The 12,085-nt window shown below is 47.7% G+C and overlaps 1 protein-coding gene across 1 annotated transcript in view; it reads left to right on the top strand.

Annotated features, from left to right (window-relative positions):
* Nucleotides 1-7,918, top strand: part of LRP10 (LDL receptor related protein 10) — a 13,436-nt gene extending 5,518 nt beyond the window's left edge. Inside the window, 5 exon segments of the mRNA XM_081838513.1 lie at nt 10-263; nt 265-355; nt 358-877; nt 2,892-3,021; nt 4,243-7,918. Of these exon segments, the coding sequence (XP_081694639.1) occupies nt 10-263; nt 265-355; nt 358-877; nt 2,892-3,021; nt 4,243-4,824 (1,577 nt within the window). The 3' untranslated portion in view covers nt 4,825-7,918.
* The last annotated feature ends 4,167 nt before the right edge of the window (nt 7,919-12,085 follow it).

Raw genomic sequence — 12,085 nt, 5'->3', positions numbered from 1 at the left:
CACTCTCTTTCTCTGCTCCAGAAGCCAGCAGGCCACCCGTCTTCCCCTGCAACCTCACCCTGGACAACTTCTACGGCATCTTTTTCTCTCCCGGCTTCGCCTCCGACTCCTACCTGGGCGCCGCACGTTGCCAGTGGGCCCTCGACGCCCACGACAGCCGGCCTCTGAGCATCCGCTTCACCGCCCTCAGCCTGGGCGTCGGGGACTCCCTGAGGGTGTACGAGGGGGCGCCCGGATCCGTGCCGCGCCCCCGCTTGCTGCGCAAACCTCGACTACACCAGCAACAAGAAAGTGGTCGCCGTGGACTCGCCTTCCAGCCGTGCGTGGGTGTCCTACGAGGCGGCGCCGGGACCATCAGCCGCGGCTTCAACGCCACCTACCACGTGCGGGGCTTCTGCGTCCCGTGGGATTTCCCCTGCGGCGGAGGCGACGGCGAGGGAGCCACTTGCTACAGCGCCGCCGAGCGCTGCGACGGGTTCTGGGACTGTGCCAGCGGCGCCGATGAAGATGGCTGCAAAGGCTGCCCGGTGGGGCAGTACCCCTGCGGGGGGCGCGGGATCGGCGGGGCCGGCTGCTACGGACCGGCCGACCGCTGCAACTACCAGACTTTCTGCGCCGACGCCGCGGACGAGCGCCATTGCTATTCGTGCCAGCCAGGCAACTTCCGGTGCCGGGATGGGCGCTGCATCTACGAGAGCTGGGTGTGCGACGGGCAGGCGGACTGCATTGATGCCTCCGACGAGGCAGACTGCTCCTATGTCCTCCCGCGGAAAGTGGTGACGGCGGCCGTCATCGGCAGCCTGGTGTGCGGCCTTCTCTTGGTGATCGCGCTGGGCTGCACCTGCCGACTGTATGCCCTCCGCAGCCACGAGTTTGGGTGAGGGGAGCAGCCGGGGAGCGAAGGGCAAGGCTGGGGCTTAGGGAATGTGCACACGAGATATCAAAAATGGGGAGAGCAATGGAAACTGTGGGGGCAGGACTGGCAAGGCGGGTGGGAAGTATAGGAATGGAGCCATACAGAGAGGGAAGACAGGTGTCCCCAGGAAGTACTGTGATCATGGTACCCTGGTGTATAGAAATCTGCTTTATTTGCTTAAATACCCTCCTCTTCAACCCAGAGTGGATTTAATTTAAATCAAATCGATCTAAATCACTAGTCAGTAAGACTTGATTTAAATCATTTTTTTACAGAAAGACTCATTCTTGCTGGTATAATCTTAATATTTACATGCAGATGAAGGTTTCATTTTCTGAATAATAAGTTTTCAGAGTTATTTTTACAGTTATATCAAAAATTACAGATATGGTTATACTATTAGAAATACATGGACAGATGATTATGAAATTATTGTGAGGTTTAATTAGTTAACTGTTTATATTGGCACAACATTTCTGCTGTACTTTATTGGAAGGAGAAAAATAATAATTTCCTTAATAACAATTTAAACAATTTATTTAACTAAAACAGTAACATTATAGCATATGTATCCATGTTTGCTAACTGATGTGGTTAAACACTTTTTTAAAAAAAAAAACAGACTGAGTTTTACCACACATGAAAAACTTAAAAGAAACCTTATTTCCTGATGACTAGCATTTGGATTATAGCATAACTTAAATAGAAAACTATCTTTACAAAGATTTTTCCTCCAAAAGCATTTTATTTTAAAAATCTGATTATTTTATTTTATTTTTTAAAAATCCTTGATTGTTATCCATCCTGTTTCAGTCAGAATAAGGCTCCTAGAGCAGCTTACAAATGTCCTTGATAAGACAGTCCCTGCCCTCAGGCTTGCAGTCCAAAAGGCATAACATGAAAGAAAGAAAGGATCTGGAGGGAAAAGGAAAAAAGCAAACTCTGTCTTAAATGACAGAGCTTTTGTAACAGCCTGCTGGACTGTTCAAGGAAAGCTGCTGGCCTTTCTCAGTAGAGGTGATAGCAAGATCCTGCCATCTTATCCCTATGTTCCTGTAGCCTGATGGGATGGCTGCTGTGGGCGGCAGCTGAGAGAGGAGCCCAATGGACATGGTGAACCAGTGGCCTAGCTGCTGTGGGTGCAGCTATTGCCTAATAATAATAATAATTTATTTATATCCCACCCATTTGGCTGGGTTTCCCCAGCCACTCTGGGCAGCTTCCAGCTGAATATTAAAAACAATACAGTGACAAACATTAAAAACTTCCCTAAACAGAGCCGCCTTCAGTTGTCTTTTAAAAGTAAAATAGTTGTTTATTGCCTTGACATCTGCTGGGAGGGCGTTCCACAGGGCAGGCGCCACCACTGAGAAGGCCCTCTGCCTGGTTCCCTGTAAAGAATGTTGCCATTTTAACAGGAGATATTGTAGAGCTGGAAAATGTGGGCGATGAAAATTAACTGCAGCGTACCCAACGAAACTGGATGTTGGAAGATTAGGGACAGAAAAAATAAAGCGCTTTTTCTCACAGCACATAGTTAAAACTATGGAATCGGTTCCCATGGGAAGCAGTGAGGACCCCCAACTTGGACAGCTTTAAAAGAGGATCAGACGAATTTGTGGAGGATAACGCTATCAGTGGCTGTTGGCCACAGGGGCTGTGCTCCACCTGCATGGCCGGAGGCAATGGGAATTGCATTTGGGGGAGAGTGCCGTTGAACCCTGTTTCTTTTTGTGGACATTGGGTTGGCCACTTGTGGGAGCAGGATGTTGGGCTGGACAGGCCCCCAGCCAGATCCAGCAGGGCGCATCGTCTGTTCTTATGACGTGAAAGGAAGTTGAAGTTAGAAACTTCCACTCAGACAAAGAGAGGGAGAGTTCAGGAGGGATGAGAAAAGATTATTTTGGAGGGATGGAGAGGGGTGACGGGTGCAGCTCTCATCTCACACTTTGTGTGTGTCTCTTTCTCCCCACAGTATCTTATCCCCCTTGTCGCGGATGGAGGCCCGGCTGGTGCAACGGCAGGCGCCGCCTTCCTACGGGCAACTCATTGCTCGCGGCGTCATCCCCCCCGTCGAAGGCTTCCCCACGGAGCACCCTCATCAGGTCAGCAAATTTCTAACATTTGTAGAACCTGAGGTATGAGGCAAAATGTACAGGCCCCACTCTCTTCGTTTTTGTGTGTGTGAGAAACGCTCCCCAAAGCCTTTTGTTTGTCCACTCTACCAGAAAGATTCCTATGAGTGCCCCATGTCTTGACTCCCCATGTCTCCCCACGTAGCCGGGCAAGATTGAAATTGTCTCTGAGGTCTAAGATGTTACATTATTCTGGCTACTTGGCTGCCACTGGATTGCAAACTGCACAGATGCCTCTCCGTAAGCTCCATTGCTTGTACGATGGGATATCCATATGGCTCGGGCCAATTATAACCACAGCTGGGAAATGGCCCTCATATTAAGATGCAATTCATTCTTAGAAAGCCGTGTCTTTGAGGCAGAAGTCTGGGGACTCTGAGCCGGGAGTTTTGAGGAGCAATAGGCAACAAGAGCACTCGGGCGAGGCTGTGTCAAGTAGCTCTCGCCATATTGAGGGCCTGCAATGAACATCAGTATTGCAGCCTCCCATATCACTCAGTTCTGAAGAGGGCTCTGAAAACTCTGGGACCATCGCAAGCGAAGATGCGAAGACCTGAATAATAGGTGTGCCCAGCAAAGGAAGATGCGAAGACCTGAATAATAGGTGTGCCCAGCAAAGCATCTGTAGAAAGAGAGCGTAAATACCTTACTGGAGTCTTCCCAACATATTGACCATCTCAGGCCCTATGATTGGCAGGGGAGGCCTTTTTAATGTTACCACCTCTGGCTACTGCCTGGATAGCGTTGACCCATGACAGGGACTTTTGGGTGGTGGCTCTGCATTTGTGTGATGCACTCATTGGTGGGGTGCACCTGTCTCCCTCATTATTGGCTTTCAGGATAAATTTTTATAACACCCCTCTTTACCCAGGCATTTGACTGATGATGGCTACTGAAAATGCTGAAACTAGTAACTGTGAGGGAATGCAATTGTTTTTAGTGTCTTCCAGATTTGCGTTTTTGATGTTTCAAAAACCTTTTCTAGTTTAGATTGTACTGCTTTGACATGTTTGCCACACTGGGCTTTGGGGAGTGGGACGGGCAGGTTGCAAAGGTAATAAATAAATGAATGGGTAAATATGCCCTCCCGGGATTCCTTGAGGGGCTCTCCCTGCCAGGTAAACACACTTGTGTTTGGTTTTCGGTCTGTCCTAATTCCTCACCACCCTTCCCTCTGCTCTTTCATTTCAGAATTCAGTGCTGGGGAACTTGAGGTCTCTGCTGCATATGTTTCGCCACGACACAGCCGCCGCCACTGCCACTGGTGGGAACCGCCGCCCGCATCGTAGCCGCTTCCTGCGCCGCTTGGCGAGGCGCATGCGGCGGTTGGGACTGCTGCCTCGGTCTGCCCCAACCACCTCCACTTCTGCCGCTGCTGCTGCCACCACCACCACCACCACCTCTTCGTCACACTCCACTCCGGATACCTTGCCTGAGCCACTACCCGGAGAGGAAAACACAACTCCCAGCCAGCTGGAAGAGCAAGCCCCGCCTCTTCCCCAGAAGGCCCCGCCCCCGCCTGCTGAGCCTGTGCCAGAGCCCCAGGCCCCGCCCCCTCCCACCCCACGGTTCTCGGGGATGATGCGCTGTCTCCGCGTACGGCTGTTCTCCCCTGCGCTGCCGTGCTCTGTGGAGGCAGGCAATCCCCTCAGCGCCCCTCCGTCCCCCGAAGACGAGGATGACGTCCTTCTGGTGTCCCTCACCGTGCCCGACTCCGAGAGCGGAAGTGCGCCTGCCGACTGGGCTGCGGACGACGAGCCCCTTCTGACCTGAGCGGCCTTCTGCAGCAGCATCCGGACTCTCTTACCCAAACACTGGACGTTGCCTTTTAAGAACCGCACACAGGGTTACTTATGCACAGCAGCAGAAGCAGCATTTTTTCCACCTCTCCCCCACAACCCACCAGCAATCCCTTCCCTTCCCTTCCCGCTTCCCTAAAGGTATATTTTGTGGTGTATGGGAAAGGATGGCAGTGTATGGCAGTTAAAAAAAAAAGAAAGTTCTTAAAGGTTATTTTCCACGCTTGGCGTTTGAGCAAGTGAATAGGGGCCACCGCGACACCTCTCTTTCCCCAGTCACTTTGAGGATTCAAATACCAGCTCAGCAGAACAGGGGAGCGATGCTTGCGTAAATCGGGGTTCTTTAAAGGGGAGAGATTCTGATCTGGTATACCGTCACTGTTTCTAGCTCTGCGCAACGAGACGAGAGGAAACAAATCCCTAGGGGCCACCCAGTTATCTTGACACCTCCATCTTCTGAGAGCTGCCTGCCGCGGGTTTTGTTTCAGTCGGTGCTGAAATCGCGGCTTGTGTGGAAGAAGTGATAGGAGTACATGCACTTGACATTTTAAGAAATGTTCTTGGAAAGTGAGGAGGAGGAGGAGGAAATGAAATATGCTTCTGCAGGGAGAAGCTCAGCTATGTGCCTGAAGGAAGGAGAGTTATGTAGTAGTCAGAAGTAACCCTTACAGGCACTGTAACCCTTAAAAGCAGTGACTAAATTGGCGGGACCCCAATCCTAATTTTGCAATGCCACAGGAGAGAGGGAAAAAAATCAAGTGATTCAGGTGGACTAGAAAATTATTATTGTGGAGTTGTGGAAAGATTAAAAGAAGGAGGAAAGGCTGAAGTCAGCAACTCAGCTTAAATTCTTCTGCAGTAGTTGCAAAACAACATTTTGACTGTGCACTTCCTATGTATGTTTACTCAGGAGTAAATCCCAAATTTGTTCAAATGGACTTACTTCCCGGTATAGAGATAGAATTGCAGCCTTAGGCAAGGAAAAGGATGGACAATGTTTTCTTCCTTTTATTGATTAAATGTTTTGTAAGTAAGCTATTTTTTGAAAAAACACAGAAAATGAAAGAAGTTAAATTTTGCACATGGAATATCCGAACAGCTTTAAATAAGGAAAATTTGTATGAAGGATTTATTTTTTTAAAGAAAACACTCCTTGAGAGCAGTGATCAGTTAAGATTTTTAGTCTTGATAATTGCAGAATTATCTTTGGCGGTGACCAAAAGCACAGAAAACGATGCATGGATCCAAAGGCCCAATAAATTAACATAACTTGGTATAAATGATGATAAAAATTAGATTTTAAAAGGTAAAGGTTATATCTGGCTATTTAATATAAAGAGTACTATTTTTTAAAGATGAAGCTAAGGCTTCATTCAATCCAGTCAGAGCATGAAGAGATGTTTTTCTAAACATGACGTTAGAACAGTTAACAACTCTTAATTCTACCTGATTTTTTTTTAAAGGCAGTGGCTCGTTCTTAAGCATCTTTCTTAGACAGGTGTTTAAAAAGGAGCATAAAAGTCATATCTTCATTGAGACTTTGCCCAGATCTTTGTATGTCTATTTTTAATAATAATAATAATAATTTAACTGACAATATTCAAAAAATAATTTCAAAAGGACATTGTGGGTGACTTCCAATGTTATCTGCCCATTTGTGCAAAAGATATCAGCTTTGCGCAAGAATGTTTCTGGTTTCTCCTCTGCTGCCTCCAGATCTTCTTCAGGGGGACCTTCTGGAGCATAATTTGAGGGTTTCAGGAGGGGCTGAAGGGGCAAGAGAGGAAGGAGAGCCCACATTTTAGAAGTGGAATTTCTCTCACACTCGGTTGCCTCTTGCCCATTAGGTGTGAATTGGAGCTGGGGAACCTCTGAGCCTCCAAATATTGTTGGACTCCAACTCCCAGCACCCAACTATCGTGGACAGAAGTTGGCACTCATGGGAGTTGTAGTCCAGCAGTGTCGGAGGAATCGCAGGTTCCTTATCCCCTACCACAGGGTGTGTGGTGGCCATGCTTCTGAAAACCAGTAGCAAGGCTAAGCTATGTCTGCATAAAGCTTTATAGAGGTGAAAGAAAACAGTTTTTCCTTGTTGTTTTTCAACTGACACGATTCTCTGTCCGGAGATTCGTTTTGGCAATAACAGGCTCAGATGCAATGACCGTGATGGATTCTTCTTCTTCTTCTTCTTCTTCTTCTTCTTCTTCTTCTTCTTCTTCTTCTTCTTCTTCTGTTGTTGATCCAGCTGTTGATATGCAAACAGGGGGGTGAGGTGGGAGCCCCACCAGATTAGAAAGTCTGCAGAACATTCCAAATCAAAACGATACGCTGCAATCCTGTCAGGTAAATAAACCTCCTAACAGGATTTCGCTAAACCGGTGCCTTCTTAATCGCACAATCTATGGGCACTCCACGTGACTCAGACGAAGCAAACCAGGGCAGAGGTGGGGGGCCTCTGCAGTTGGCAGCTATTACTGTACCTCTCCTGGCCCACCTGGGCCTTGAACTCCTTCCCCAGCAAGGATGGGAAGTGGGGCTGCGACTCCCATCATCCCTAAGCCAGCACAGTCAGTACACAGGGATTATGGGAGCTGCAACCTCTGGAAGGCCACAAATTCCCTGTCTCCCCCCTTTAAAAAAAAAAGCTAGGTGAGATGTTCAAGCCCCATTGAAATGGACCCACGGTGCATTGGTTCCCCTGGCTTTGTTAGCTGCTGGCACAAGTATGTATGCGTGTGAGATATATAGATATATATACATATATAAATTATATATAATTTATTCTTATTTGCTGACAAGAGATGCTTCTCGGAGAAATCAGTGGCGACATTTAGTGGAAGCCAGGAGTTCATGTTTTACTGCTGTCTTGTTCTGTTCTCCCCCCCATCTGGGTAGGTGTGTGTGGATAACTGACAACGTCGAGTTCTAGATGAGCAAATATTTGCACTGTGTATTTTAGTCCGTTGAGCTGTGACCACTAACTGGGGCCGCGCTGTTTTGTTATTTCACCTTCTGTTGCCTTTTCGAGTTTTTTGCTAAGAATTAAAAAGAGAGATTTTGAACTGTAAGGTGGATTCCCACACCAGTCTTTCTGTTTCTGAGCCAACTAATTAACCGGCTGCCCAAAAAGGCTTGTAGGTTTCAGGGATGTGATGAGGGAGAGACCCATTTGCCTAGAGCTGTTTCTACGGCCAGTTGTAGCAATTACCGTATTTTTCGCTCCATAAGACGCACCTAGTTTTTGGAGGAGGAAAACAAGAAAAAAAATATTCTGAATCTCAGAAGCCAGAACAACAAGAGGGATCGCTGTGCAGCGAAAGCAGCAATCCCTTTTGCTGTTCTGGCTTCTGGGATAGTTGCGCAGCCTGCATTCGGTCCATAAGATGCACACACATTTCCCCTTACTTTTTAGGAGGGAAAAAGTGAGTCTTGTAGAGCAAAAAATGTGGTACTTCAACTCTGGTCCGCCTCTGACGTGCTTAGGAGGACGAGTCCCAAATTGGAGAGTCTACCCCTCTAGCCATGATCAAGGTTGTGTCTCTCTCATCCCAGGGTTAGCAGATTGTGTAAACCAGCCTTTCCCAAGCTGGTGCCCTCGAGATGTTTTGGGAACTACAATTCCCAACAGTCCCTGCCAGCCAGGTCCCCCCCCCCAACATAGTGCAGAATTAAGACAAGAAATGTGGGGAACCACAGAGAGACAGAATGGCTTGACGTTATCCCAGGATACTTGGCAAAGACATACAGTGGTACCTCGGGTTAAGTACTTAATTCGTTCCGGAGGTCCGTACTTAACCTGAAACTGTTCTTAACCTGAAGCACCACTTTAGCTAATGGGGCCTCCTGCTGCTGCCGCACTGCCGGAACACGATTTCTGTTCTCATCCTGAAGCAAAGTTCTTAACCTGAAGCACTATTTCTGGGTTAGCAGAGTCTGTAACCTGAAGCGTATGTAACCTGAGGTACCACTGTATGTGGGTGAAAATACATCGGGACCCTTTGTTCTTACAGATTGCTACATCAGTCTGTAAGAACAGCAGCCCCAAAGCCTTCGCTATGGAAACAAGCCATGGATGGCTCGGAGTCGTCCTCGCTCAGAGTCTCAGTTTCCTGTATGTGAGACATAACCGACAAAAACAGTGCCTTTGTTGAGCTGCTGCGAAGATAACTCAGCCAGTGGACCCACGCAGTTCTAAAAGTGGGAAGAGGGAGATGTGTTGCCTGGTGCAGGTAAATCAAGAAAGTGTCTGTGGTAGTGCCCTCTGCTTGTTGCAGTTAGCACAAGTCAAGCTGTGAAGGCTCTGAAGAAGCTGGTGATTGAAGCCTACAGCAGCTAGACTGGTGAGTGGGAGTAGCCGCCGAGGCTATATATACTGGTCCTGAAAGACCTACACTGGCTCCCAGTACGTTTCCAAGCACAATTCGAAGTGTTGGTGTTGACCTTGAAAGCCCTAAATGGCCTCAAAGGCCCGCATACCTGAAGGAGCGTCTCCACCTCCTTCGTTCAACCCTGAGGTCCAGCTCTGAAGGTCTTCTAGCGGTTCCCTCCCTGTGAGAAGTGAGGTTACAGGGAACCAGGCAGAGGGCCTTCTCGGTGGTGGCACCTGCCCTGTGCAACGCCCTCCCATCAGATGTCAAGGAAATAAGCAACTCTAACTTTTAGACGACATCTGAAGGCAGCCCTGTTTAGGGAAGTTTTTAATGTTTGTTTTTTTATCGTGTTTTTAATATTGGGAGCTGCCCAGAGTGGCTGGGGAAACCCAGCCAGATGGGCGGGGTATAAATAATAATAATTATTATGCCTTTGCAAGGGGGGGGGTCAGACTGAATGGCCTCTTGATGTTCCTTCCCAACTCTTCTAACAAACGTATCTACTCACACTTCAGATTGATTTAACTAAGCAGCATGCAGTAAATTCAGTACTACAAACAAAAGGTTGGCATACAGATCACCAACTTCTGTTACCTGGGAAGGTTTGCAAAAGAAAACAGTGTGAGGGGAAATGATCAACTACCAACAGCCAACAGCACAGGCTATTTTATTTGCAAATAATCCTTCACCAAGATTATCCCTTAATACCTTTTCCCCCCAGCCTAAAAGTTCTTGTGGGTGAGGGGGTTTGTAGCCACTTCAGCGACTGCCTGGGCCTGTTTGGGACATAACTGCAGTTGGCATAGCTGCCAGGCACCAATAAACAGGGAAATCCCAGCAACTCTGTAAAAAAAACTATTTTCAGTCATAAGGTTGAGGGGTTGCTTTGCTCTGCGTGGCTAATATCATCCAGGCTGCATCGGTGGCCTTGTTCACACAAAAAGCTTTCCAAATGTGCCAAACGGGTGGTCATTCTGGATTCATTAACACAGATGGATAACAGAGGCCCAGAATTTGTCCCTTTCTCTACCGCTGCCCTCGCCTCAAACGGCTCCGGTCTGTTGTCCTGCCAACAGCATGGAAACTGCCTCCTGGGGATCAGAAAGGCCATGAGTTCAAATCCTCCCCGGGCTGCAATTAGGGCAAGGAGGACGCCTCGCTGATTGCAGCTGAGGCTGAATGTATGTGAGGGAGAGAGAGGCCAAAAGTGCAAGGATGCTGAACCAGGCCTTGCAGAGCGACCAGGTGTGCTGTCATTTGGTTGCCTCAACCTCTAAGCACAAAATGAGCAGAATCAGCATGCAAGGAGGGGGCGCTTGCCCGCAGAGGGTCCCCACGGGCCCAGCCAGCCTCAGCCTTGTTTCCCGTGTCTCCCAGGGGGGCTCCCTTCTCTCACCCTATGGCAGGCATTAATTAAGCCTAATTAGCATCCTCCCACCCATGACTAACTGTATAATTCCCTCCCCCCTGCCTAATTAGGCTGAGCAGCTAATTCAGCATCATTAAAGAGGGAGAGAGTCTCTCCTGTGCGCGCTCTCTCATCTCTGCCCATCCCCTTCCTATAGGAAAACCATTCACCAATGGATGCTCCACAGCCCCCCACCCTCTCTTGGTTTCATTCTCCATCCAATTACTTTGTTTACTCTTTCTTCCTCCTGTGACTGTTTTGAATATTCATTTATCCACCTAACATTTGTCTTTCCACATCATCAGTTGCCTCGATGGCTGCATCCATGTTTTGGATATATTTTTAAAGCTATTTAAAGTAGAGGGGCAGGTTTTGTTTTTAATAATAATAATAATTATATAATAATAATGCATAGTTTTGATTTTGTGTGCACCCATATTTGCCACCCTGCGCTCCTTTGGGATGAAGGCGGGGATACAAATTTAACAAACCAATAAATATACACTACCTGCCGAAGTTCTAATTAGAGTAGACCCACTGAAATCAACAAACCTAATTTAGCCATGTTAATTAACTGTGGTGGGTCTGCTCTGCTGCAGGACTAGCACTGGCTACAGCAGAGTGGATTTTGCAAATGTGCTTTCCCAATCACACAAATTGCCCTTATAAGTCTTTCCCTTAATCCACCCATCCATCTGTCTCCTTTGTTTATCCCTCCATGCTCACTTTCTCATTATCTTATATATATATATCTCTCTTTGCGTTAGGCTCTCACTCTCTACTCTTTCCAACAAATACCCTCCCACACACACACAAACAAATATACACACACCATATTTCTTTCTTGTCCCCATTTGTGCTATACTGTACATTTCAAGCAGCATCACGCCATTTTTAAATAGTCAATGCTTCTCCCAAATAATCCCGGGAAGCAGGGTTCCCCAAACTTGGGTCGCCAGCTGTCTTGGACTACAACTCCCATCATCCCTAGCTTGCAGGACCAGTGGTCAAGGATGATGGGGATTGTAGTCCAAAAACCCTGCTGGGAAGTGTAGTTTGTTGAGGATGCTGACCCCTGATTGGAGACCCCTGTATTCCCTTCAGAGAGCTACAATTCACAGAGCTCCCTGAGAAGATGGACAGACTGTTAAACGACTCTGGGAACTGTACCACTGCAGGAGGGGGGGGGGGAATCTTCTAAAAATTCTCCAAACTGCAGCCCCCAGTAATCTTTGGGGGAAGCCATGACCCTATAAAGTTGTATGACACTGTTTTAAATGCCTAGAACAGATGGGAGTCACCGTTCCAAATCCTCAGTGTCTCTCACGCACAGATATACCTCTATCTTTGCTTCTTCGGGTATACTGATATTGATGATCGTCTTGCAAAGCAACTATTCTATTCCCAACTTAAAAATGGAAAGCGTAATGCTGGCGGTCTAGAAAACAGGTTTAAAG

This window comes from Podarcis erhardii (genome assembly GCF_964252035.2).
Source record: "Podarcis erhardii genome assembly, chromosome: 13".
NCBI lineage: Eukaryota > Metazoa > Chordata > Lepidosauria > Squamata > Lacertidae > Podarcis > Podarcis erhardii.
This window is presented reverse-complemented; position numbering and strand designations above follow the sequence as displayed.